Raw genomic sequence first — 27,858 nt, 5'->3', positions numbered from 1 at the left:
ACTGTGCTGTCGCACCCTGGATGGTCCAACGTATGATGTATTGCTTTAGTAAAGAGTAAAATAATCCATCTTGAATACCTCTGCTGCCTCTGTTTGGTATGATTGAGAGCAAGAGGGATGGAGGAGTGTTGAGATGCAGCTTCTGGCACAACAAAAGAGGGCAACTTTCCATGAAAGCCTATGGGAGGATGAGATTGGGGGGTGGGGTTGGCAGAGAAGGAAGAAAAGGAGGGATAGTGTGTCAGAGTGAGATGTCTGACATGCGGCTGAGTTCTCCGACCTGGCAGGGCCTGGGATGGCCTTGGCTCTGAAGTGTAGACAGCAGTGAGGGAGGGATGGAAAGGCAGACAGAATAGATCATGTGTGGAAAAAAAGAAGGCGGTATTGCCCTTTTTCATTTAACCAGACAGGTCAATTGAGCACTTTTTTTATTCAGTCAATGCAATTACAATTCCGTTCTCTCTGGAATGGCCCATGTGGTTCTGCTCCAGGCAAATACTCCTCTATGGTTGGATAGATGGATGAAGAAGAGTAGAGGAGAGATGAGAGGATGGTGGAAGTGTACGCCGGGTAGGTTGGCAAAGTGAGCAGAATCTAAGTGGTGCCGGAGTACCCTGGCAGACAGTATGGCACCTCTAATCACATTCAATCAATCCTGTGTAGAAGACCCAAGCCAACCTCACTGCTGAACTCCACCAGTCTCTCACCTTCCATCATCCGTTTCTCCAGTTCATTGGATCAGGAGTTGTACCATATGATGGGCTGTACCAGTTCTTCTTAAATCCAAACTTAGCCTTGTTGTAACATAAAGGTTTGAGCATTGGGGTGCCTGGTGGCTCAGTGGAAAGACCAGTGCCCCTTATACAGAGATTGTGCCCTCGCCGCAGCAGCCGTGGGTTCAATTCCGGCCTTGGCCCTTTGCTGCATGTTGCCCCCTCTCTCTCTCCCCCTTTCATGCTCAACCTGTCCTGTCCATTAAAGGAAATAAAAAAGCCCCCAAAAATAATCTTTAAAAAAAAGGTTTGAGCATGATTAACGCCACCTTACGAGGAAGCTAGCATGACATGGTTGGTACCTCTGGATTTCTTAGGTCTTATTTCATCTGATAGCATCACTCAAGCTTAAAAACTCAGTTTGGTAGAGCCTCTTAAAGACAGGAATGTCAGCTAGATTAATGCAATAACATTTAAAAAAAAATGTATATACATTGTATAGATTACATGCATCGTGATTAATATGTTAATCCTGAAAGCTCTATTCTGAACCAATTGGCTGTTTGACTTCAATTTAGCTTTTTTGTCATTTTCTGATTTTTCTGCATTCATTTGCAGATACCAGTTTATAGAGATTCAGAATGGTTCGGCTGACCCATCTCAAGTTGCTAATCAAACTGTAAACAATGACTGGAGGAAGTCTTGGCAAGCAGATATATGCCTAACAAACCAAATCTCTTGAAATACTGGCCGTTGACCCCAGAGGCTATAGATAGATAGATAGATAGATAGATAGATAGATAGATATACTTTATTGATCTCAAAACTGAGAAATTGGGGTGTAGCAGCGCCATGCAGTAAGAACAAGAGAATAAAGAGCAAACGATATTAAAAGAATATAAAGGAATACGCTTAAAAAAACTAAAAACTAAGAGACTATACATATATACATATATACATATATACATGTGTAAAGTGCGGAACATTATCTGAATAAATAAAAATAAAGTCAGCAGTGTAGAGTGACATGGAGCTAAGACCAGAGATTAAAGGGCAGACAGAGGTGAGTTATTGTACAGGTGGATGGCTTGAGGCAGGCTATATTGTCTGTTATATCATATTGGGGTAGTCAATGGGTTCTGACATTGGCTTGCTTATATATAACTGAATTGGACTAAAAATTAAAACAGGAATTGTCTGACATATCTGACCTGATACTTAATCATAATGCTGTTTAATTATCATGCAAACGCAAAACCAAAAAACACAATATACCTCAAATTAGTATCAAATGAAAAAAAAGATGATCCAAGGGTAAAATTCTCAGCACCCACAAATGAAAAGGGACGATATATCCACCACAACCTCCATCACTCACCCAGAACAGACAAGCAATATTTACTTTTTAAATGTTTCTTAAATGTTTTCAATTTTCGTAGAATATTTACAATTTCTTAAATGCAACTCTAGGAGCTCAGTTTGTCGGCTTGTAATTGCTTTTTCTCATTTAATTTTCTACATTTAAAACAAGTATCATTTCCTCCTGAAAAGCATGTGACTAGAAATACTTAACTAGGTCTGCTTTGGTGTTTTGCATTGGTGTCTGAAGCCTCTTCTCAAGATGGATCCTCAAAGAGAAGGCATTCACAACAAAATATTAGTTGCAGACAAACTTTTGTAAGCATGTCTCAGAAATGACAGGACCATGAAAGCAGGTATTCTACACTCTATTTGTCAGTCTAGGTCAGAGGAAAAACGGATGAGGAGACTTATCCCGTGCTAAAAAACTGCTGTGGCAACTTTGTAACACAGCATCTTTTTCTGCTGTGACAGATATGCTGAAATGAGCGAAACTGAGTGTCTTTATGTGTGAATGCCATCCCTGGTTAGACACTCCACTGACCTGAGATAATCACTAGAGAAAGGCAGTAGATATGTGCATTGTTATACAGACTGTGAAAAAGAATGAACATGCTCAAGGCCGGCCTCAATTGGTGAAAGCAGGACTTAAAATAAATGTGTTTTTTTTTCCCAAGTTGTGAATCACACTGTGCCTCTGAAAGCAAAGGCGACATGAGGTTTCTCTGCTGCACAGTATACTGCTGTCTGCAGTAACAGTAAGGTTTGAAGAAGAATGGTCATTTGAAGGTAAGAGATGGCGTGATGCTAAGTGTGTGTGTCAGTGAAATTGTGCCACCGGGCCTGTGTCACAACGCTTTAGACTGTCAAACAAGCATGCGTGTGTATGTTGGTAGGATTCCGCACGCAAGCCAAGTAACCCCAGGTCAAATTATCGTAGTGGGTGCTTACATATGCATAATAATTGCACAGCGTTATGTGTGCTTCTATGTTTGTACTTGCTTTTCTTTTCTATTACCCTCTTTGTCAACAATGATTTAATGTCGCTCTTTGAGATTGCAGTAGGATTCATAATGCATGTGGACTAATGTGAACAATATACGAAGGCGAGGTTTTTCTGCCATTGTGGTTTTCCTATCCTTGTTCTTCTCCAAACAATAATGAGAGAACTGGACAAAAGAAAGCATGCTACTAACTGTAAGCAGACAGTATTTTATAAAACTCTTACAAAGGGTTATCGTCAGCTTTCACTTAAAGGTATACCATGCAGGAATTTACAGTATTTAAACTTGGCCCCTCTTTCCTACAAAGCATGTACTGTACATACAATGCAAGCTGCTGTTCTAATGTAGGAATGTTATATTTGTTGTTATCAAAAAGCCCATTCTTTAGCAAGCTAATTATCCAGCACCTGTCCAACCGAAAACAGGCCACCCCTCATTGCTCTTCATCCTGTCCTTCAGTGTTCGGCAGTGTAAGTGAAAGCCAACCCCAGATTCACTCTCTGTTTGGAATGAGCTTTGTCTGCTTGGCATCTTGCCTTGCTACAATTGCATCTAGTGTCCTCGATTTTGTAGCCTCCTCTTGGATGGTGCTACTATGTGTTTGCTACTTTTTTAATTAAGTCCTGACCTCACCTGTTTTTGGCTGAATGTCTTGACAGTAGCAAAAAAGAAAAAATAAGATAATACAGGTGGCAGGCAGGGTCTCCACAGATAAATACACGCCACAAATTTCTAGTGGGTCATAAGTCATGATTGAGAGGGATTACTTTAGTATGATTCTCCCCAGGTAGCCTAAATCAGCCGAACTCGTAATGCAGGAAGATATCAGTCAGGCTGTGTTTTGTTGCCCGACTTGGTTGAGACTCAGCATAATTGATGCCCCAGAATCAGGCCAAATAAGCTAGCCCTATTTTGGCTGCAGACACTGCAATCACTGTCCCTTCATCAAAAAATGACCTGGCCCAGCATCGGCTCAAACTTGGCACACCAGAAGAAATAAGTCCGCCCAGTTCGGATTGCCCAACTTGGCTGAGACTCAGCTTGAATGATGATCAAGAATTAAGCCAAACAAGCAAGCCTGATCCTGGCAGCTGATGCTGTTATCACTGGCCATTTATCAAAAATGATCTGGCCCAGCCTTAGCCCAAACTTCCTGCACCAAAAGAATTAAGTTGGTCCATGTCTTGTTGCCTTACCTGTCTAAGACTATATGGATAAATGATCGCCCAGAATCTGGCTTAACTCCTGGTCTGACTCCGGCTGCAGACACTGCCATCACTTAGCCCTAAACCAATAAATAACCTGGCCCAGCATTGAACCGAACCTGGCACAGTGGAAGAAATAAGTTAGTTGTGTCTGGTTGCACAGCTTGGCTGAGAGATAAATGATGCCCTAGAATCAGGCCAGATATGCTGGCCCTATTCTGGCTACATACATTGTCAACATTTGATACAGTTTTTTTTTTTTTTTTTTTTTAAGAAAGTCCTGCGTAGTATACCTGAAGCTATCGAATTCATATAATCAACACACTCAAGGCAACATGTGTATATTTATACAACTCTTAGACACAAATCCCATTTAGTTCACAGCACATTTTGGAACCACACTATTGATCTGAACTCTGCGAACTTTAGATGTACTCAATGATAACTGCTTACCTGAACAGGCAGCTAATCAACCATAGAACCAGAGAAAGCAATGCAAAAATATCCCCTAATTGGGCACAGTTGCTGTAATTTTCGTGTTTGTTTGTGCCTTGCAATTAGGAGCATTTCAGCTGCCAGTTGGACTGTATGGGGTGTTTTTTGAGGATGAGTGCACGCTTCATAATTTGAATCACAGTGTATTGCAATCATCCATATATTAGAATGGATCAAACAACCTCTCCTCCCTAGTAGTTCACATATGCAAGGGTAATTCATTTCTGCATTCATTCGAATGAATTGGAAACTCAAAAATACCCCTCATAAGCAGCTAGCTCTCATAAGTGAGGATGGGAAAGTCGTGTGATGATTCTTTTCATGGAAACGTTCGCATCGCCATAGGAGGCTGGTGCCAGAATTATGCTTGTTGATAAATTCCTATGATGAGATTCAGAAACAGCTGGCTGCTCGGAGTAATTTTCTGGGCTGTTGTTTTCCTCGCAGCTTTTCCGTGCTCGCTCACATACAGTGTGCACATGCAGAGATATTCGACAGAAGAGAGGAACGTGGGAGTCAAGGTGAAGTTCATCTCTGAAATCCCTCCATTACTGGAGTGTGTGCACACACAGCTCTACAGATTCCTTCAGTGGTTTAGTCTACAGCTATCTTAGCAATTACAGCAATTTCCCACGGGCTCCGGCAAAGGGCCTGTTCGCTAATATGCTAATGAAGACAAATGGAGGTAATCTCTCTGTTCTCAGGATGAGTCTTGGTAGCAGAGAAAGAGACTTTGAGAGACAGAAAGAAAGATAGCGAGAATAAAAGACAGACGGATGATGATATAAGTTTACTCAAATGTCTCTACTTTTTTTAGACATGTCCCCACCTTCCCCATCTACCCGAATAGATAAAAGCTCAACACAAAAGCACCAAGGCTTGCAGTGTTCAGACCATGTGCCTACTTGTCGGTAAAAGCCTGTTAAGCCCCCTTCCAGAATGCTTTTAAAACATCTAAAACAAGACAGGAAGAGTATCAGACACTATTCATATGAAAGACAGCCGCTGTGACGGCTGATGAGGGTTTTGCCATTCAGTATTACAGTGTTTCAGGGTTGGATGCGGTACAAACACACACTCATCGCTGTGCCGATTTGAGGGCCGTGTGTGTCATAAAGCGAAGCAACATAATGACACGGGGGCCATTATACACGGTATTTAGAGATTAGACTAACACTGTGGTTTTGTGGTGAGAGTTGTGCTGATGGTAACCATGTGTGCTGAGGGATGTACATACTTAGACTGCACTGACAAATAATGGGATAATGAATGCCAACATACCTGATCCATGATGAAGTGCCGGTTAGTTTTTTTTACGGGAACAAGGTTGGTTATGATGAGTAATGATAGAGTCATTGGCTTGTTTTGACCTTTACCGTTCATTAATTTATAAACAGTGAAGTAGAACACCATTTATCTACATGGATGGATCACTGAACAGGCCTACCAGTCACAAGCCCAGGGCCCCCTCTGGCCTTAACCTGCAAAATGTCACTTGAAGAGAAATATACCGAACAAGAGGAAACTCAAAATGACCACAAGGAGACATAAAACAACTTAAACGAGACACAAAAAGGCCAGAAAGAGGCACAAAATGACTACAGATAGATGACAATTATCTACAGACACAAAAAGAGTTTCACAATGACTACAAGAAGGGGATAAACAATCACAAAGACACACAAAATGACTAAAAAGAGACACAAAGTAACTACAAAAGATAAAAAAGAAACTATAAAGACATGCAAAACAACCAGAAAGAGAAACAAAATAACTACAAAGACATGCAAAACAGCTGCAAAGACACAAAAAGAGACTCACAATGACTATGAGAGGGGGATAAAAAACCACAGTGGCACACAAAATGACTACAAATAGACACAAAATTACAACAAAAAACACACATCAATTACAAAGAGATGCGAAACAACCACAAAGACAAACAAAATGACTACAACGAGAAGCAGAACAACCACAAAGAGAAACAAAACAACTACAAAGAGATGCAAAACAGCAGCAAAAAGACAAAAGGAGACTTATGAAGAGTACGAGAAGGGGATAAGCAATCACAAAGCCACACAAAATGACCACAAAGAAACACATAATGAGTAAAAAGAGACACAAAGCAACTACAAAGAGATGTAAAACACACAAATTAACTACAAAAATGGTCAAAACAACAACAGAGAGAGAGAGATACAAAAAAAAAACAGGAGACACTAAACAATTACAAAGCAATACAAAACAATCACAAAGAGACATAAAATGACTACAAAGAACTGCAAAACAGCTGCAAAGAGATGCAAAGAGACTGACACAATTACCAAAGAATTTTAAAAACATGTTCTCACTCATCACAAGGTGCCGCTGTGTCAGGACCTTCTGCATTTACCTATGACATTTTAGGTATCCTTCTGTGTAAGCTGTTAACGCTCAGGGATGCGTTACGGTGATGTCAACAAATGCACATGGTGGGATGACGCAGCCGTTACCGTGATGTCAAAGCATGCAGAAAGCAGCATGGTCCTAATGTTTACACGACAGCATGGACTGGTTAGGATAAGCAAAAAAGTCATGGATGGCTAGGTTTAGGCAAAAGAGGCACATGGCAAGGTTTAGAAGAACACACACACACACACACACATAGGAAGCAAACTTCAAACTCCGTTATTACCTGACAGTGTCCTCAGTGTTTCATGCGCACATGACTGGCTCTGTCTGGCCACGTTTTTTAGTGTTGCGTGGGGACGTGCCCGGTTCCATCCGGCTGTCCACCAGCATTCGGTAACACGCCACCGGTTCTGTCCGACCGCATTCTCATTTGATGACATCCAGCCACATTCAGGTTGGACCCAGAAGGTGGGTTTTGGCATCACACCCCTATGCCAGGTGCTTTTCAATGAATTTGGACTAAGAAGGGGCTGAAAATAACCACAAAGACACATAAAATGACTACAAAGACACACAAAGCACCTACAAAAAGATGAAAAAAACCCCAAAAGATTCAACTATAAGGAGAGACAGTATGACTTTGAAAAGGGGAAAAACAATAACAGGCACAGAACAACTATAAAGATTCAGAACAACCATAAAGAGAACCAAATCAGGGAGAGATGTGTAGCAACTACAAAGAGACACAAAACAGCAACAACAAAGGCTAAACAACTATAAAGTCTGTCTGTCTTACTCTTTTGTTGGAGAGGTAGCTTTGGGCAAATTCTATCAGGTGTTACTGCATAGTGCAGCTGGAAAAAAAAGAAACACAGCCAGCAGACTTACTTTAAGTGATAAAAAGTTGAAACACCGTCTTAGTTGTCATACATGGTGGTTTTTGTCTAAGTGTGGAAATTTGAAGAGCAAGCAATTTGAGCATCGTCAGCAATGTATAATCACTAATGTGACAACCTCTTATTATGAGTGGATGCGATTATTTTCAACTGAGCAAATATAATGATTCCCAGTCCAAGAAGCACATAATTGTTCGCTTGCTCACATCAGCAACTCAGCTTCACTTTCCTGTGACATTTTACTTGAGCTCTTTGACAGAGTGTAGTTTGCTTATCCAGTAACAGTCAGTTTCTATAAAGCTTTTTAATGATCTATAAGCTCCTTGTAAATGCGCGTTTATTCCTGCACTCAAAACAGCACCCAGCATATAAAAAGTATAGAGTTAATACTTTTTTGGCAGACTGTGAAGATGATAATAAATGAAAAGTGTAGTTCTTTGATGATTATAAAAATGCTTCTAATGGGATTCTTCTTTTGAACGCATTACACATGAAGGAAAGCATTTCTTGGCGCTGCTTTCATTTCACAGTAGTTAAAATGCCTTGCGGTCGAAAGGTTTGTCTCGTGATGTTTGACTAATGAATGGCAATATTGTAAGAAATGTTTAGCTATTTTTCCAGTGGGATTGTAATCTGCATATTATGCATCATAGCACGGCTGAGAGCATTGCCACAAACATATCTCAGTGAGGCTTCCAGGGAGGACTTAGCCAGGACACTCTGATGTTTCAACACGAGGTCGTACTAAGGCATTTGGGATTACATGTGTAGATGTGCACCACACCCATAACCTTGGTTTTCACCATGCTTGCCAACTGTTCATAGCTCCACAGGCGAGACTAGGAGCAGATGACAGAAACACAGAAATTCACATAAGGGTGGTAACAAAGACATTACTATTAAGACATTTGCATTACACCCAGTTCTGTTTTACATTTAGATTACGGTTAAACGTGACCACTCTCAAAGCTTGTTTTACATCTATGAAACACATTAATCCTTGTATTTCAGTGCCTACAGAACATGCTTCTGTGTCAAAGTCCTATACCTTCACAAATAAATAAAACATGCCCTTAATAAAAATGCTCTGTGGAGGCTGAGAGAGTGTAATTTAATGAGTAGGTGTTGAAATAATCACATTAATGTAATATAATTAGTGTGTATGAGGCTGTTCAGTGTCACTCAGTGCTCCTGCTGCCTTTTTTTCACCCTAACTGCTTGACTGTGTGTCGCTCAGGTAACCTGAACAACAGCCATGATTAATGAAAGAGGAACACCTCATTTAGTTGCCTAGCTTTGGCAGGAAGCAGGCAACAAGTGTGTGTGTGTGTGTGTGTGTGTGTGTGTGTGTGTGTGTGTGTGTGTGTGTGTGTGTGTGTGTGTGTGTGTGTGTGTGTGTGTGCTTCCTGACTCCACAGTGTCTTCCATTTTGTCTCGTCTTCCTCTCCCGCTGCACCAGAGGTAAACACTAAAGTCTGTCACAATACACCACACTTCGTGTTTACGTGCATAGTTTGTGCACACTTGTTTGTGTGTGTTTGCATGTGTACATGTTGCATATGTATAACACAGACATAAATATATATGTATATGTGCATCTGCACATATAAATATGTCTCTTCAAGAAAAAAAAAATAAGTAGAACAGTCTCGACAACACAGATGCACCCAATGAGAGTGAGAGATCTGCGGAGCCATAGGCCAATTAGACGCTATTATGGAAAATGTGTGATACTGACACACACACACACACACACACACACACACACACAAACACACACGACTTCAGGGCCTGCACTCCATCATCTGTATAATTAAGGTGCTTTTCTCCTGAATATTTTAGTTAAATGTCTTTGCAACAACGTAGCAACAGACCTGACTGTCTTCCCGATGATGACTGCAGCTCCAAAGCCTTTAGAAAGCAGACAGGCAGGCACACACACATTATCAAAGCCACTGACATCAGCTTAATGACATTTGATTGATGTGAAGAACTTCTTGTTCTCATGTTTTGAACTATTATTATAGATGCTGTCTTTTAGGGTTTAATAGTACATAAAAAACGTTATGTTCTAATCCCAGCTCGTCAAAGACCGCCACATCGTCAGGGGATCTGCACATCTAAATAAGATGATCTATGTACCCTTTTGCATTTGTTTTGGATGTTTCAGGGTTTGGACATTGCTGTTTTTGATTTTTGCCCATTGCTGCTAAAACTGAAATGCCTCTTGCATAGCATTCTGCTGCAAAAGGTGCCTTGTGCATCCGTGTCTGAAACCGATGTCAACAGACAAAGAGGTGGTATGTGATGAGCTGATGTCCTTGGTGCCTATTATACCACTGCAAAGGGTGCTTCGTTGCTTCCATCTCTGCTGCCAGCTCTCATTCCGAAGTTGTCAAATAACAATGCTTTGACAATGCTTTCGGCGTACGGTCCCGACAGCAAAAGCCACCTTTAGTGTCACCTTCATGTTATGCCCCTGGACAGGATCATCTGAGAACATTGCCAGATAGTAGTGGTTGTGGTGTTATTATATGCTGCTGGATGGCTGTGCCTTGGCACGGTGGATGGACAGCATCACTTGTGAATGCGTGTGTCCAGATGGAACCTGTCACCTCCACATGATACACCACAAGAACAGCGTCAAGTTGAAACACTGCCATGCCGGTAACAACGAAATATAAGGAGTGCAAAGGTGTCTATACTGCAGGCAGGAGGGGCAGCGGATGGGTCCAACAAACCCCAGACTTTAATGCAGAAGTCCGGTGTTCACTTTCCGTCTGAATCTGTATTTTTTTTTTTTTTTAAACCTTGTCACGTGCCTTCTTCCCCTAATCCATACCATCTGTGCCAGCATGTCCATTTGTTGATGCCTCAGCATTGGTTGTCATGTGCTTTTGTTGCCTAAACATAACCACATGCAGCATAATCGTACCATGTGCTTGTGTGACATCACAGTAACACCAGCCCGGAATATAAAGAGAAGATGCAGAAGGATACCTGGAGCGTAATATGTAGACGCAGAAGTCCACTGACACCTTAAGATGAGAACGTGATAAGCTGGATGTTTAACCACAGCTGAATGAACTTCAAACAAAATCATCTATTAAATATGAACTTAAACTGTGAGCTTTTTAGCATTGATTACTTACATATATGTTGTGTTAACTGAATAGTTGAGATGTCGCATTCCCCCCTCTTTGTTTTTGAGCTGAATTTTGTGACTAAAAGTGCAAAACTGCATTTGTGTCACTTTGGAGTTCGTGTAGAAGTCAAGTGCATTGCTGCCAAGGTCTTATTTGGCAGACATTGTTCTAAAACCTGACTTACTGTATGTGTGTGTGTGTGTGTGTGTGTGTGTGTGTGTGTGTGTGTGAATCTAATCCTATGGCAGATGGAGGAGGAATAATATCCAAGACAATACTGGCAGAGGGAGCAGCAGAGGGAGTGAGATGGGGGTTAAGACACTGTCCTTCAAAGATTGATGAGAGCTGATTCTATGACGAATGTATTCTTGTATTAGAACACAACTGCTTCCCAGAAAACACAATACCTCCATTCACTTTAGCTAATTATCTCAGGCAGTACTTTTCAGTGACTGTTATGTTGCAATACCATGAAATGAGTTTATTATCACAGTCAGATTAGTGATGAAGTATTCTCCTTCTAACAATTGTTCTTTTTACTCAATTAAAATGATTCATTTTTCACATTTTATGATCAGGACTGCCATCGGTTTAGCTGATTTGGGGGACAACACACAGTTTTGTATATTAACAATAAGGAATCAAAGTTATATATTTAGAAAACTTAAGTTGATTTGATCATTAGGTGGGTCTTTATGATTTACAATTAACCAAATCTCCAAGTTTTACTCTACAGAGGACCAGTTGTATTATGTGTGTTGGACAGAGAGAGAAAGAGAGCTCCTGTCTGCTTGTTTGCATTTTTTTTGTGTCTCCCTGCGACAAAACCTCAATGCCATCAAGGAGACCAAATGTTGTTTCCTCCCTCTCTAATTACCAGCTCTTATGGTTTAGCCTTGTTTAGCTGTCCTCTAGTAAATAAACCCTCATGTCAGACTGTTTTGTTTCAGGGCAGTTCTCATTCGCATCTAGTTAAACGTCTGTTAGGCTGCTCTCTATCTCTAGCATAAACAGTAGATATAAGTAAGAAGTGACAAAACTTATGGCTGGTTTGTGAAAGCTTTGCTTCTCTGGTCAGTCTTTCCCAGGGGAAAAAAAAAATCCTCTGGAATGTGTGGAGTTAAACGTGTCCAACGTTTCACTGGTTAATCAGTTTGAAGTGGTTAGTTTGCATGAGCAACAATATCCACCCTGAGCATGCAAAGAAAACAGCACCATCAACAGAAATCCCAACAAAAAAGTCAGTGTTCTCCGCACTGTTTATTGTAGCACAAAAACAATACATCAATAGATGCACTGCACTGAGATGCAGGAGGTTTGCCACTTTCTGGCAAATATGTATAATCTAAGCAAAACAAGGAATCCTTTTTGTTGGACGTTTTTGTTGGCAGATATTTTGGTTGTGGAAATGTATTAAGAGAGATCAATAAAGTGAGACAGCACAAAAATGTTTTTGGATTTTATTAAGCAGGCTTTTGCGAGAGAATGTGTTGGATCATTGGAGGCAAAGAGGGAGCAAATACACAGAGTATTTATACAGTTTGTACAACATGCGGTTGGAGAAAGGTTGAACAAAGGGTTAGGAAAGTTGAAACAAAGGGTGTGTCCTGCCTAACTTAGCAGACAGTTGCCAACTAGCCACCTTACACTTTAACATTTCCAAGTTATCATATCTATGTCTGACGCATCTCATAAAAGTGGATGTGTCTGGCATGCGAAGTCACATGCAAAGTTCAAAAGGTTAAGTTAAGAGATTCAATTTTACATTTTTTTTGTCTCAGATCCTCTGCATTTTCTAGGATCTCTAGAGCTGTGATTATTGTCATCTGACTCCACCCAAATACACTGACTCATTTGATGGGGTGTCTATAAGCCAATCACAGCGTTCCACTTCATCTAAAGTTGACTGCAGTAGAGCCACACCCCCATCCTTTCCGACCATGAGGAAAGGAGGAAGTGCAAGGCACATTTTAGTCTATAATTCATATTGTTACAAGTGCATAATAAACTACATAATTTGTTTTTAAATGGTTGTTTGTGTAAAGTGAGATATTATATTACCCATACAGTGCAAATTATCCTCTGAAAGATTTATAGCTTTTACTCAGGATTTTTTTCAAAATCGTCAATCCATTGTAAAGGGCGGTGGATCTGAGTGTCACCGAAAAATGAATAGAAAAAAAAAACATGGTTTTAACAGGGAAATACTGCTGTGATTTGATTTTCTAATCATACAATCAGAACAGAATATTAATCTCTGGAGGTTTTCATCATGCTGCTTTTAGATTTTTAAATATAATTGAGTTCTGAATGGGTTCAAATGCTTTGGTACTTTGCCAGTTCATCAGAGCATAATGAAAGCAGCTGGAAAGTAACTGAACAATTGCTCAGTTAGTATGTATGACCCGTTTTGGGGTTTTGTACTTGAGAATTTCCTATTTTGAAGATTTTTTACCTTTTCAATCTTGTGTTTTTTTTCCTTCATTACTTTTTTTCTGGTAGCTGTAATTTAGTTTTACATTTAGTTTTTATCTCAGCTATCACATCTTTATTTCTATCCTTCATTCTTTCTTTCATCAGTTTCTAGCTGACCCTTTGTTTCTGTTTTTCTTTCTATGCTACTCCTGAGCTGATTTGAAACACAGACAAAAAAAACATATTTGTCAGCAAAAACAAACTCTATTCTTCTTTTCATTAATACTTTTATACACTGATATCTGCAAGACAATTAAAGAAACATAATGTAGTGTAATATTTTACAGTGATATTACTACTTTTACTGAAGTTAAAAAAACAATCCAACTTTAGTAGGCTATGTTTACCATTCTGTAGTTTGTTTTAGGGAACAACGCAGCTGCTTATACTGCTGTCACTCACACACTCACTGTTCTTACCCTTAGAGGTGTGAGCCTGTGAAAAAAACATTTCAGACCATAAATCATGAAAAATTAGACTTTACAGAAGGGCCTGCTTAAACTTTTTCCCCCAGATTTTACAAAATGATGTTTCTTATTAAGAAAATGATTTTAAAAAAGGTCCAAATAGCATATCTTCTTTTATTTGAAAAACAAACACATAAATCTACTTCCATCATGCTTTATACTCTCCCCTCCCTGTCGGCCTCGGCTCACTGCACTGTAGCAGTCTGAGTGGACGTTATTGTGGCTGGATGTGGAGAGAGAGTTGTTGGTAGTGGGAAGGAGGCCCAGCTGTGTCTCACAGCAGCCTGTTATGGCAGGTCGGTCAGTCCTCTCAGAGCCGTCTCTCTGAGGGTGACGAGGAGAATTTGCCACATGAACCATGACCCAATTAATCATGGGTGCAAATGCAGGAAATAGGAGGGGGCACTTGATTGCTTTGTGTAAACATGCAGACACACTCAACTAGACACATTCATCATATGATAAGACTGCGATGCTGATAGTAACATGATTTCAGTCAAAATGCCTGAAAATGAAATCAGAGGCACCGATTTTCACTGTTTTTTAGCTACATCACTGAATTCCCGAAGGGAGAGAAATAGTATTGTCTCTACTAAATGCTATGAAGTACATGTTGCCTGGAAGTTTTTTTGTAATCTTTCGAATAACATGGTTCATTTTGTTGACATGCAAATCAAATGGTGTTGGCTGACAAAAATATTGTTGTTTATTGTTATTATAATTCCTGTTGAATGGGCACATGAATAATGTTATAGTTGTATTGTTAGAATGCACATGGGGATAATACACATAACAAAAGCTATAATTGTGTTTTATTTAGAACAATAACCAGGCTGTTGCAGTTTTCTTCACTTTGAGAATCCCCTGTAGGGCTGCAACAAAATAAAAGGATGAGGGAAAAGGGTGAGGAGTGGTGGTGCTGGCACTGGTAAGAAAGCGTCCCTGGTATGATGTTTGGTGTTGGGGGATAGTGTTACATGCCAGCAGCCCGCTGGCTTCTCCTCCTTCTCTACGCTGTAAGTATGGAGGAATGTGCCGCCTGAGAACTGCAGGGAGGAAGAGGGTACTGACAGCGAGCAGTAAACACAGTCAGCCTATCTGTTGTGTTTGTTTGTATGTTACTGTGCAAGGAGGCCAGGCCTTGGCAGCAAAAAAGCTACGCCTAAACAACATCTGTTCTGTGAGTTTGGAGCCCTATACAGCCATGTCAGGACACATCATGACTTACAATTGCGGCCTCTAAATCAATATTTTCCTCCATCTCATACCGGATTGTTCCACTGGCAAAGGTTCAAGAATGGACAAGCGCTCATTGAGAGGAGGGAAAAATACTGGAGTGGATAGACGGGAGGGACCCATCGCATTTTTCCAATTCACCACAATCAGAAACAGATTTTCAACAATTAGTCTGAACTAAGTTGCAGGTTTATTGACTAAAAACACAGTGACAGCGCCCTCCAGACAACCAAGTGAAAACGACTGATTAAGTTTGTCTGTCACATGAAGTTTTTTGATATGCCGTTAATATCCATTTTTACTGCATCATCGAGAATTATCACTTTTTTTTCATTTTCTTTTTTTTCTGCATCAGTGCAAATATTTCAATTTTCATCTGTTTTGTTATCAGCATTCATTTTATGCTAATTTGCTACTTTTTTGAGTACTTTCTTATAGGAAAATTCCATGTAAAATGTAGTATTATTTAAATTAGGAATTAATCCAGACCATAATTCCTGTTTGCTTTATTTTCCAACTTTGAGTATATTAATAATCCTGCCAGTTTTCCATGAATATGTAGTATTTGAAAAGAAGTTATCTCAGAAAGTTCCCCATTGAAACTACCTCCTCATACCTACAAACTACGAGCCTGGAACGACTAGCCTTTGAATTGATTGTGAGCTGTAGGGCCCCGCGTATTAATCTCTTTCAGTGTGTAATAAGTGAATTAGTGGGATGTAGAAGATGATGTATGACGAAGGCTGGCACGTCTAAAACCTGCTGTAAATCCACATGCCACTGCCTCTTGATAATGCGGCCAGAGACCTACTGGCATCATTCCTCACTGTATCCATCGACAACCTAAGACTATAAATCTTTCCCAGGAAAAAGGTGCTTTGAGTTTGCTGTTAAGTCATTTGTTCTAAAATATCTACATACATTGTAAAATGCCCCGGTTAATTTTACAGGGCTTTTGATCACATTGCCAGCCACCTAACATACTGAGCAAGACAAACAATACAATACAAAAGGTTTTCCTGCTGAAAATGCAGCTGCGTGTGAATGCTACACATGTGCTTCCATTTTTCAAAATGCTGTGTGTCATTTGCATAGGTTTTAACACATTTCCACAAATTTAGCAATGTGTGTGGCAATGATTTATACAATAATTCCTTCGAAATAAAAGTTCATTAAATTCATTCATAACATTAGCATTAGTTAAATTGTGACATTTGGCATTTTTTTCAGCTTTGGAAAAAAACCCAACCATTGAAATGTGCTCAATAAATTAGGTCTTCATCACGGAAAATATGTTGAGGAACTTCTTTAGACTTTTTTTTTTTTTTTTGAGTGAGACCTCCTGCTGCAGCCCACAGTGCTATAAATTACGCTCAGGAAATTATGAAGTAATCAGAATTTTGCAACAGCTTCTACAAATCCAAGTGGAGCAGTGTCGATGGTGTGTGCATGTGCTGCGTCCTTTAACTTTTCCCATACGTCAGATGCCTCCCCAACCTCCAGCCTCCAACCCCCCACCACAACAGCTGGCGTCTCAGCGAGGGCCCTGACGTTACACCACCACCCCAGCCTTTCAGTGCAGATCAAGTATTGTGGTGTCAGGGGCCCCTAATGGCCCTCACAGAAAAATGCACACAGCAGACCCAATTAAGCACATAATAAACAATGATAAATAAAACTCTGGAAACATAGGGACAGTAGATAAACATTATTTTTTGTTTCATATGTAGGTTATTAGCTATATGTTAAAATTATACATACACTGAAAAATAAATTATTTCTTTTAACTCAAAAAAGTTAGTGTCCACGCTGCCTTGGATTTTTAAGCATTTTGAATTTGAGAAGATAATTGGAATCATAACAAATTTACCTAAACTTGTCTCTTCAAATTCAGTCAAACTACATTTTGAAGGCAGCCGAGACACAAGCTTTTTGTAAATTTAAAATATTTTTAAACAGATATCGCAGATATCGGTTGTCATAAAAACTGTATTTAAACACAAAACAAGTTAATTATGGCGAGAATTTCTGATTTTTGTAAGGCATAACAGCCTCAATAATATGAACAAAAATCTTACATGCACACACTTTGCCTTTCAAAAAACTCGCTGTTCGTATAATCTGCAACACTTTCCTTGTGACCGAATAAAACAAACATCTGGGTTCTATTTGTCCCCAAATAAGGTTAAAGAACATGTCCCTCTTGGCCATGTCAGAGTCTGGAATGATTAAAAATGACAGGATTCTGTTGGCTGCTCCAAAATCTTGATATAAAACAAGTGTTCAATATTGGTTTGCTCTCCAGTTTAAATTAAAACCAATACATTCCTTGTGTAAAATTCAAAATCACGGGCCACCTTTGGCTGTTTTATTAAAAACATCAGGTTCCCATTGACTGTCCCACAGTCTTGTTTAAAAAAGAAATTCTTATTGGCTGTTAAGTGCATTTCATTCACACTCACTTGTTCTAATAAAGGCTTGTGGCTCCTGAATTGAGCAGATGTAATTGTAATTGGCCCAATAAAGTCTAAATGATACTCTGATGTGATAATAGGTGGCATATTTTCTCCTGGTCTAAGTGAAAATGTATTTTTATTTTCTTTGGAAAACAAACTCTGCTTGAATAAGGTAATACATGTGATTGAATTATGTGTCTCAGCACCATGTGGTGTTTCCCTTTTGTTTTCAGATAGATTTTTCTTATTTCTCGTCACAGTTTTAGTGTGTGAAATTACAGCTTTGCACCGACTCCGGCCGTAAAATATGCTGAATTTGTCATTCACGTCAAGTAACGGATCTAAAGTGACCTGTAGTGAACTTGGTGTTTTTCTGCTGTCTGTCAGACTCTGTAGGACCCAGCGGAAAACTGCTCCCAACCGGAGGGAGACGGAGCGAAGAGAGGAGAGAAAGCTGAGTGGAGAGAAGACGCTCTCAGATCAGTCAGTGGCTTCATGGAGTTATGTACCTCTGATCCGCCGCCATGGATTGCAATCCGCGATCACTCCTTTCCATTTTACCTCTTTTGTTGTCCTGCGTTGTTCCTGCGTTTTCCATCATCTACCCCCCTAATGAAGGTAAGTCAACTCTCAGTCTGCGGACGTGTGTGTGTGCGTGTGTTCATGCGTGTGTGTTTGTGTGCGCGCGCGTGAGAATGGTGCGCTATACGGCACAGTGCTGTGCGCACACCGCGGACTTGCCACTGTCCAAATTATGGTGATAACAATAACAAGATGATCTAAAGCGCGCGGAGGTGACACCGAGGATCACGAGGAGCCGGGATATGAACATTTACAGACAATAATCAGGCAGTCAACTTGAAAGTAAAGCCAAACAAGGGAGACTGTGTAGCCTAATTTCGGATAATCACGCGAACGGGGGGTTAATAGTTGATTAAATGGGGATGAATGGAGTGAGCGATCGCGAGACAGCTCCCAAAGCGCCCTGTGCGGAGTTAGCACCGGGCGAGGAGAAACTCTGGTGCCTGGGTTGCCATGAGAGGTTCGGGTTGATCTTTTTTTTTCAAGAATCCGTTTGGGGTGGACGCCCCAGTTAGGCAAACAGTCACGCTGATTTAAAGGCAATAAGTAGAAGATGAGCACAATCGCATTGTGCGTAAAGACGCGGATGTCTGGTTTTATGGCTCTGACCTGAATAAATCCGAAACAGTTGACTTGTATGCTACCATAGAGATCGTTTAGCTATATCTCTCCGAGATCTTACGGAGTCATGTAAGGTTAATAACTGTTTAAAATTTGTTTTTTTTTCTCCCCCGACGTGTCGTTAAACCAGTGGAATATAATGAAGGTGCAGTAATTTCACTTATTTACATTGCGAGTTTGAGCCACTTCTTTTGCGACTGTGAGCATGTGGCATTATTTTGAAAGCCGGCAGAACGAGACAGCCCCGTTCACTTTCAGCAGTCGCTTCTTCAAACCAGTGGAACTGCGGTGGAAACACGCGAATCAGTCTGCTTTTTCATTTTCACATTTGCTCAGCTTAAAAAAAAAAAAATAAAAATATATATATAAAGCATCGTCACTTTTACGCCCTGAGCTTGTCATGGTTAAAGTGTTTAGCGGCGGGGTTAAAGTTAAAAGGAAAGGCGCACGCGTACTGAAGGTGCTTTGACTTCTTTGAAGGTTAAAACTGCCCACAGGGAGGAAAACAACACATTTGGGTGAAGATTTGGGTCAATAGTCTAAAGGGACTGAGCTCAAATTAAGTTAATTGCTGTAAAATAAATATAACAAGTAAATGAAACAGCCCCTTATTCTGAAACTGTGCTACTCGTGAATTCGTGAGGGACATATTTACATTGGAGTGATTTAAACCTTAAGACCAATAATGTGATTAAATGCATGCGAAAGAGCCTCAATAGGTGTAATCTACTCTGCAGTAATTAAATGTTCAGACAGACAAGTGAAGTGATAAAGGCATCGAGACATGGTTCTGATCCCTCTGCCGCCCGTGTCAGAAATTAAACAAGAAAGAAACAAACTCTTCCTGATGTTGTGGGATGAGTTTGGGAAGTTTTGGTCTATGGGTCAAAAGAGCAGTCATTATCCAATAGAAACATCCTGAAGGAAAAGTTGTCCAGGATATGCACACAGCCCAAATAAACCATCGATTGTGTTGTTTCCGTTGAGTTTATGTAGCCCATAATTCACACTGATGAGAACTCCAGTTGAGACTAAAGTTTAAATTTTCATCTAGGTTGTGATTTACTCCTAAATTTACATATGTTTCTTTGTCAAACACTTCATTAAGAAATATACGCATGATTTTTGTCCACTGAACGATTTAAAAATGTTTTATTTATTTATTTTTCTGAGTGTGTGTATGTGTGTGTGTCCAATATCAAAATTGTTTACAATTAGTCGTTCTAAGCCCCTTTATGTCAGGCAAAGATCGCAGTCCAAGCTCTGCTTATAGTTGGTAATGCAGGGGCCTTAATGAGTTTCATTTATGATTATTGACAGAGGAGCATGAGTGTGAAAATCAAAAAAAAAAAAAAAAAAAGTCAGGTCAGCTAGGCCTACAGCACATGTGCTCTGTGAATCTGAAACTTTAGGATAATTTTAACAGTTATTTTATAATAGACAAGATTTAAGTAGTTTAATGGGGTATAAAGCTGATGGATATTATAGGAGCAGCGACCTCAGCAGTAAAAAAAGAAACAAAACCACTTAAAATACACAGCACCCCTGAAAAAATATACAGCAGTCTGCTGGGAAGAGAGACTGTGTGAGTGTGTGTGTGTGTGTGTGTGTGTGTGAGAGAGAGAGAGAGAGAGAGAGAGAGTGAGTGAGTGAGAGAGAGAGAGAGAGAGAGAGAGAGAGAGAGAGACGTTATAAGTATCAGGAAGGAGGGAGATAAATAATCTAAAAAGTTAGAACAGAAAAAGTGCGATGTTTCAACATGAAAAATAAATCGGCCAATTAAACTCACCTTTCCAAGACATAAATCTGCCAGAGAGTGTCAGTATCGAGCCGCTGCGTTTACATATTGTAGCCTATAGAAATTCATATAGAAGCTATACCGCAAACATGACCCGACACTAACAGGACAAAACACACTTTCGATCAGGAGCTTCTCTCGGCCGTCTGACAGGCGTTGGTGCAAATGGACCGTCCTGCTTTATGAATCTGACGATGCTCCAGCTTACAGCTTTGATCACAGGTCATATCACCAGTAGATATCTTATACAGCGTCGCGAGCAGATGAAACCAACATGAACTAAAACTCACTGACCTGAGCCACTTTTTCCCTCATGGAATAAAGTAAAGAGGACACTAACTTTCACCAGACTATCGGACAGAACCAGATTTGACACTGGTTTACTGTCTGCTGCGTAAAAGTCACCTCAAAAGTCACCAAATGCGCTGTCTTCATTTTAATCATTTGCATTTTTTAATTAGACAAAATGACAAACCTAACAAGTCACAAAACTTTGGTCAGAGTGAAGAATAAAGTTACGCTGGCTTTTAATTTTTTATTTTTTTACGCTGACAGGCTGCAGCTGATTAAAGGCTGTGAATGCGCAGCAGATTGTGAAAGAGCTCTCGGAGTAAACAAAGGATGCCTGTTTGTAAACTTGAAAATCGATAGTCATAGAAAAGGTCTGCTGTAAATTCGTTCAGAGTTCTCACGCATATATAAAAGCTCTAATAGTAAATTAGTAAATTCATTATTAGTCCTTATTTTTCCAATTTGGATATCGAACTTTTATAGGCATACTGTAATAAATAAATTATTTGCATAATACTGAAAGAAATATATTTTCATTGAAAACAAATATCAACTTTGAACAGGATGATGGAAAACTTGCGTAATATTAATTTATTTTTCTAAGGAACCCAGAGTTAGCTTTTTCTTGTAATCTTTACCCCATCTCAGCACCGTGCTTCCAGTTAAAAAAAAATATATTTTTTTATTTACTTATTACATTAAAAAAATATAATTTACAGCGTGACTTTCATTTGGTTGGAAATATCTTGAAAAACAAACAAAACAAGTTGGGGAAACAGGACGAAATCCTTCAGAATATCATTTGGTGGCGCGAACACTTGAACTTTGGGCGGACGTGACATATAATACTTTGCTTGAAAATATATATTTCTCCCCATATTTAATTTAATAAATAAAATAAAGTAGTTGGTTATTTTTGCTGGGGTGCACAGTGTCCCCTTTGCGTGGCTGCGTGGTGTGATGTTGGCCCGCTGCGGGGCGTCGGGAGGCCTCTGGTATTTTTAGCCGGCGGTGGGGAGGCTTGGCCCGGAGAGCCAGGCGCAGCAGTCCCGCTGGGACGGATGGGCGTTTGTGAGCGATGGTACCTTTCAGAGGTGCTGGAAATGTGCTTACATATGCCCCTCCTTTAAAAATAAACCCTCTTTTTCGACATATACTATGGGCCTATATTTATATGTGTTGGCCAAGCGGTGAGCTGAAGATGGACAGAGCCATCTTCAATTTAACAGCATGTGTTTTAGTCTTCAGAGTGAGATAAAATCACAAGGTTTGTGTGCGTGTGTTTCTCTGTGTGTAGGTTTATGTGTAGAGATATAAGATTATACAGTAAGTGTGCAAGAGTGCTGTATGCCTTTATGTGGGAGTCTTTATGTGTATGTAAGGCATATAAGTGTAAGGGAGAAGGTGTAAGAATAGAAGAAAGAAGAGAAAGAAAGAAAGAAAGAAAGAAAGAAAGAAAGAAAGAAAGAAGAAAAGAAAGAAAAAGAAAGAAAGAGGAATGGGGGCAGAGGGGTTGGGCAAGCAGCAGCAACATCAGACAGAGCGACTCTGCACTTGAATAATTCATAATGGGAGGTGAACACTTCACCCTTTAACACAGACACAAGTCGCCTCGCTTTGCCTGCACTGCGGCCTGCCAACCTTCACATGCACAGAGCCAGGCTGCACAGACAAAGCCCCTCTCCACCTTGTTCGCAACGAGATGGGAGATATTACACAAACACGCAACTTTTCTATCCTGTTCTCCTCTGAGTCCAGATGGAGGGGTCTCTGCTTTACTGATGGAGCCATGTGTTGATTCTGGAGCAGCGTCTTTGAATGACAGCTCCTTCGTCCAACATTTTAATTGTGCCTGTGCAGGCTGAGGATTACATTTCCATGTGCATCTGCTGTTTTCATATGATCATATTTTACTGGAAGTGAGAGGGCTATTGAATTCGAGTTTGTTCCAGGCATTAATGGTTAACTTAGCTGTTAAATTATGAGAACGTAGACATCAAAATAGACCCCCTGTAGATCTTTGCTCCAATGTTTCATGTTAATATTTCAGCATATGCTATGCCAAGCGATAGTAGGTCACTAGCATGTAAAAAAAAAAAAAAAAAAGACATTGCTACATGAAGTGGTTTCAAGTTGTATTTGCAAGGAGCTCATTGGGTTCAGTGGTTGGATGATACAGTATATACCCCCCGGACACCCCCACACCCCAATCATGCATTCCCAACAGTTTCAGCAGGGTTCTGCTTGCCTGTGGCGTGTATAGAGTCTCCTCATACCTCCAATTTGTCAGAGTCAGTTTATGTGTGTTTGATGGTGGCCTATAGGTATGTGTTTATATATTGATTCACCTGTTCCTACCTCTGTGATGTTTTGCTCCCTCCCAGACAGGCTGGCTCAGTTTGCTATTAATACTCTGAGTTCCCGTTCAGAGGCACTCCCTGATGGGGCAGGGGCTATATGCTTGGCTGACGCTAGCTTGCTAACCGACTGTGTGTGTGTATGTGTGTGTGTGTGTGTGTGCGAGGGAGCGAGGAAGACTGTCAGCAAATGTTTGCTCTTATTTTGTGCCCGCTTTGCGTACGCATGCGCGGGGGTATGTGGTGAGAAGGAGTGTATGCATACAGTACATGCAAGTGTGTGTGTTTGTAAATGCTTTTATTTTGAGAGTGTTTTTGTATTTGTTGCCTTTTCGTACAAATACATGTGTTTTCCTGTGTGTTTTAGCTTCTTGGATGGGGCGCATCTTTTGGTGTGATCTTGTTTTTTTTTTGGGGGGGTAACACAGTGTGTTTATGCATGCATTTGTGTGTGTGTGTATGTGGGTGTGGGTGCTGATTTCCCCAGCCAAGTGCAGCTGGAGGGGGCTTTTTTCCTCCTGCGATATGAGAGCCGTCTAATTTTCTGCTCTCAAATTCCCCCGCTCGGCTCAATTTGAGTGGTGGGCTCGGCTCGTTGAGAAATGTAAATTGGAAGCAATGGCCCTGGATGCTGAGCTGCTATTATCTGACATGAACAGATAGCTTCATTAGACTCTAATAGGAATGTGTCTACTGCCACTCAACTGGCTGAGTGGCTAAGCACGGCTACAGCTCAGGTGAGCCTCAATTCAGTAGCTTTTTGAGCCTGGATTTTGATAATAAGTCTCCTTGTGTGTCTCTTTCCTTCTTCGCTTTTCCCTTTCAGGCTCTTTTTTTTGCCACACTGGCTGATAGTTATCAGACTTGCCTGAAGAAAATGATGATTTCCAAATCAACCTTTATTCCAGTGTGAAACAACAATTAATTCTTGGAGCGTCAAAATTACTTTTCTCTGCAAATTTACTTTTTGCTACTTGTGAGAGAACAGCCCGTCATGACCAACGAATACTCTTTTTTGGCTGTCTTTGGAGATGTGTACACTGTTGCTTACTGAAGCTTTGAATGGGAGAGTACAGGGAGATTGTATTGCTCATATTTTCACAGTGAATAGAGTTACAGCTGCAGGGCCTGACTGCACTGCTGCTTCACTTTGTTGTGTATGTGTGTGTAAGAGTACACTTGTTTGTGTGTGTTGAGCTGCGGACTGACTTGCTCTGTGGATGAGGAAGAGGCTGAGTCAGTTTCAGGTTCAAATTTAAAAGAGGAGACTGTTTTAACAATGCTCCTTTATTGTTTTACCATCTGTTTACATTAGCTGATTATTTATGCTTCATTTTTCAGGCTGTTCAGTTGCAACAGCATGTAAATTCATGTGTATTTTTTGGATGGTTATTAAGTCATAGTAAAGGCATAGTAAAAAGTAAATAACTACTTAAGTATAGTTTTTAATGTTACAGGCTTGAAAAACGACAATTTAAAAAGTGAAGCCAGTTTGAACACCTTCCTCAAAATGTGCACAGATAAGAGTCTTGTTAACCATGGCTGTATCACCGTTTGTCACACTTCAGCCCACTATCGGTTTGTTTCTTCTTCACACTAAAATGAGGCACCATATTCATTTTCTCTGGTCTCTGTTTGTGAAAAAGAGTGAAAAGGAATAAAAACTCAAAATGCAATTAATCAAAATAAGTAGTGCCAACTTATTTACACTAGTTTTATTGTAGCTTCAGTAAACAGTGCTTCCTGTTATTTATTTTGAAGTGGAAGTAGTCACAAGCTGTATTTAGCTGTTATTTCTTGACTTGACTGTAAACACAATCGGGTGCCAAAACACAGTGACAGTTCGCCTTCTGAAGTGGTGAATCCAAAGAGCATAAGGCTGACTTCACATTCCCCACTTCATATGTCACGGTCCATTCTGACAGTTGTATTCACTGACAATAATTCACACCATAGACGTGTACATACTAAGAATAGAAAATGTTGTAGCTTATTTGTCATGTGCTTGAGAAGGATACTGTATTTTAAAGTCAGTTTGGCCAAAATATAAAAGATTACTACGCAGAATTTGTTTATGTGTGCACAAAAGTCATCCCTCCATCCACCTTAATTGGAAAGTTCGAATCTTTTGAAATTCGGTTGTACGTGATACTTACCCATAGTCAGTGTATTACCTACAGTGGATGTCAGTCACCAAATCCCTAGTTTGGAGAAGCAGACAGAAGTACTGACATGGACATTAAGCAATGCACTGCTGTGGACAGGGATCAGGGTCAAAACATACTCTAGCCACCTAAAAAATCTGTATCAGTTAAAGTGTATGCTATATTTAGAATATTTTTTGCACTTTACATTGCAGCCCGACAATGATTTTTGTTGGGTAGCTGAAGCCGTTATATTGCTCTCTTCAAAGTCGGACTGCTTTAAGCAAAACAGTAATTTAACACTGCGGAACACAGGAGTTGCTTGTCTACTGCTGCCTTGATCAGTGAGTTTGTGTCATTGAGTGATCTTGGCATAGAAAAGGATTAGTTTTGACTGACCAAAGTCACACAATAATACAAACTGCCCAATGAAGGCAGTGGTAGACCAGAAGCTCCCATGTTCCATGCAAGCTAAAATTAGAGATTTTCTCAATGGAGTCCGGTGGCTTTGACGAGGGGCACTGATGGAAAACTGACGCCATTAACAGCTTTCCTGTTGAAAAAGGCAAAGGTAAAGCAGTGAAAATATTCAAAATATAGTGTGCATTTAAACTGTGATTATTATTCTATTTTGACACACACACACACACACACGTTTTTTTTGTTAGCTTTTTTGTAGCTAAAATATGTTTTGCTGCTGCCCCCTGTCAACAACAGTATATTGCTTAGCTTCCATGGTGGAACGTCTGTGTGCTTCTCCAAACTGGGGGCTAATCGACCGCCATCTACTGAATGTAAGATCCGAACTATTCCTTTAAGTACTGACATGGCAGCTAATTTGGCACATATCGACCAATGAAACCCACATGTAAACTCAAAGTCTGAACTTGCACCATCACGCTAACAGAGCTCCTTGTCTGATTTGTCCTCTGTCATATTCCATCCATTAGACACGGATTTCCCTCTCTGCATCTTTGTTTCTGTTTGATATGAATGAATATGTTGGCAGGACACATGCATAAAATTGTATTTCCATTCATTATAAATGGATTTATATTTTGTTTTCAGTGTGGCCAATCGGATTTCTGACCACCTTTGAAAACGGTGATTGCATCTGAATTTAGATTTGATGCAGTTCTGCCTCACCTGATGACAGTCCAATCACCGTAGGGGAGTGTGTGGCTAAGTAGAACCAGGGGTTACATGGGTCAAAAGCATGAGACTTGGAAAATAAATATGTCTTTTGAAATGTTGGCTCTACTTTAGTTCAATATCTCTTCAGGATATCTGTGTTGTAGCCAGTTTGTCCGGCCAACTTCTGCTTTGATGCTTTACACAGTGAGACAAAAAAGCCTGCTCTCACATAGGATACGTGTAAGCGTGTGTGTGTGTGTGTGTGTGTGTGTGTGTGTGTGTGTGTGTGTGTGTGTGGCAGCTGAGTAAATAAAGTCATGATCGGTGCATGAGGTTGATGATCTCTCTTGCAGGATTAGATGAAGGCTAATTGGGGCTAACAAGGACTAGACACTCATATGTTCTCTTTGTTTTCTCTCTCTCTTCCTCTTCCTCTTCCTCGCTACAGTCAACCTGTTAGACTCTAAAGCAAGCCAAGGGGAGTTAGGATGGATTTCCTACCCATCGCATGGGGTGAGTATCCTTTATCTCTGCATTATCCACATCATGTTTGAATATGCTTACATTTTGGGGGAGGGGGGTGCACATCCACCAACATGAACTGGGTGTTGGATTCAACCCCACACCACACGAAATCAGGATTTTCCAAACTCCTGTGGTTCTCACTATGTCATGCTGACCCACGAGCCAAGTGCAGATTAACCCACTTTTTCTATAGACTTTTTTTTTTGTCTATTCTCCGTCTCGCAGGTTAGAGGTTAAGCGTTCGGAGCTTGCCATATGGTCAAGATACTTAAGGGAAAATAATGTACTGTGTGGGGTGTTTGGGTACTTGAGTGTGCATGTGTTTAAAGAAAGATTAAGGCATTAAAGGATTTTAGGTTGTAGACACTAAAGCATCCACGCAAGAATGTTGATAGGCTTACCCCTTTTTAGTAAACACACATCAACAACAGAGATAACAATTTCCTGCTGTTGCATGTAAACATTGTAATTCCATTGCTGAGACTTCCATTGTTGTTAATCCATTTGTTCTTAACTGAAAATACACATCACCTCATTCTGTCTGTCACGCGTGCTTTAATACC

The 27,858-nt window shown here is 40.2% G+C and overlaps 1 protein-coding gene across 7 annotated transcripts in view; it reads left to right on the top strand.

The window, feature by feature from the left end:
* The window catches only part of epha3 (eph receptor A3), a 248,960-nt gene that overhangs the window by 113,312 nt on the left and 107,790 nt on the right, over positions 1 to 27,858 (top strand). For all 7 annotated transcript variants that reach the window (XM_088083094.1, XM_088083100.1, XM_088083095.1 and 4 more), the window contains 2 exons: positions 18,231 to 18,461; positions 27,219 to 27,283. In XM_088083094.1, the coding sequence (XP_087939220.1) occupies positions 18,368 to 18,461; positions 27,219 to 27,283 (159 nt within the window). In that variant the 5' untranslated portion in view covers positions 18,231 to 18,367. The remainder of the gene's footprint in view (positions 1 to 18,230; positions 18,462 to 27,218; positions 27,284 to 27,858) is intronic.

The sequence above is a fragment of the Plectropomus leopardus genome, chromosome 10 (assembly GCF_026936395.1).
Source record: "Plectropomus leopardus strain MGB_pleo_1.0 chromosome 10, ASM2693639v1, whole genome shotgun sequence".
NCBI lineage: Eukaryota > Metazoa > Chordata > Actinopteri > Perciformes > Serranidae > Plectropomus > Plectropomus leopardus.
This window is presented reverse-complemented; position numbering and strand designations above follow the sequence as displayed.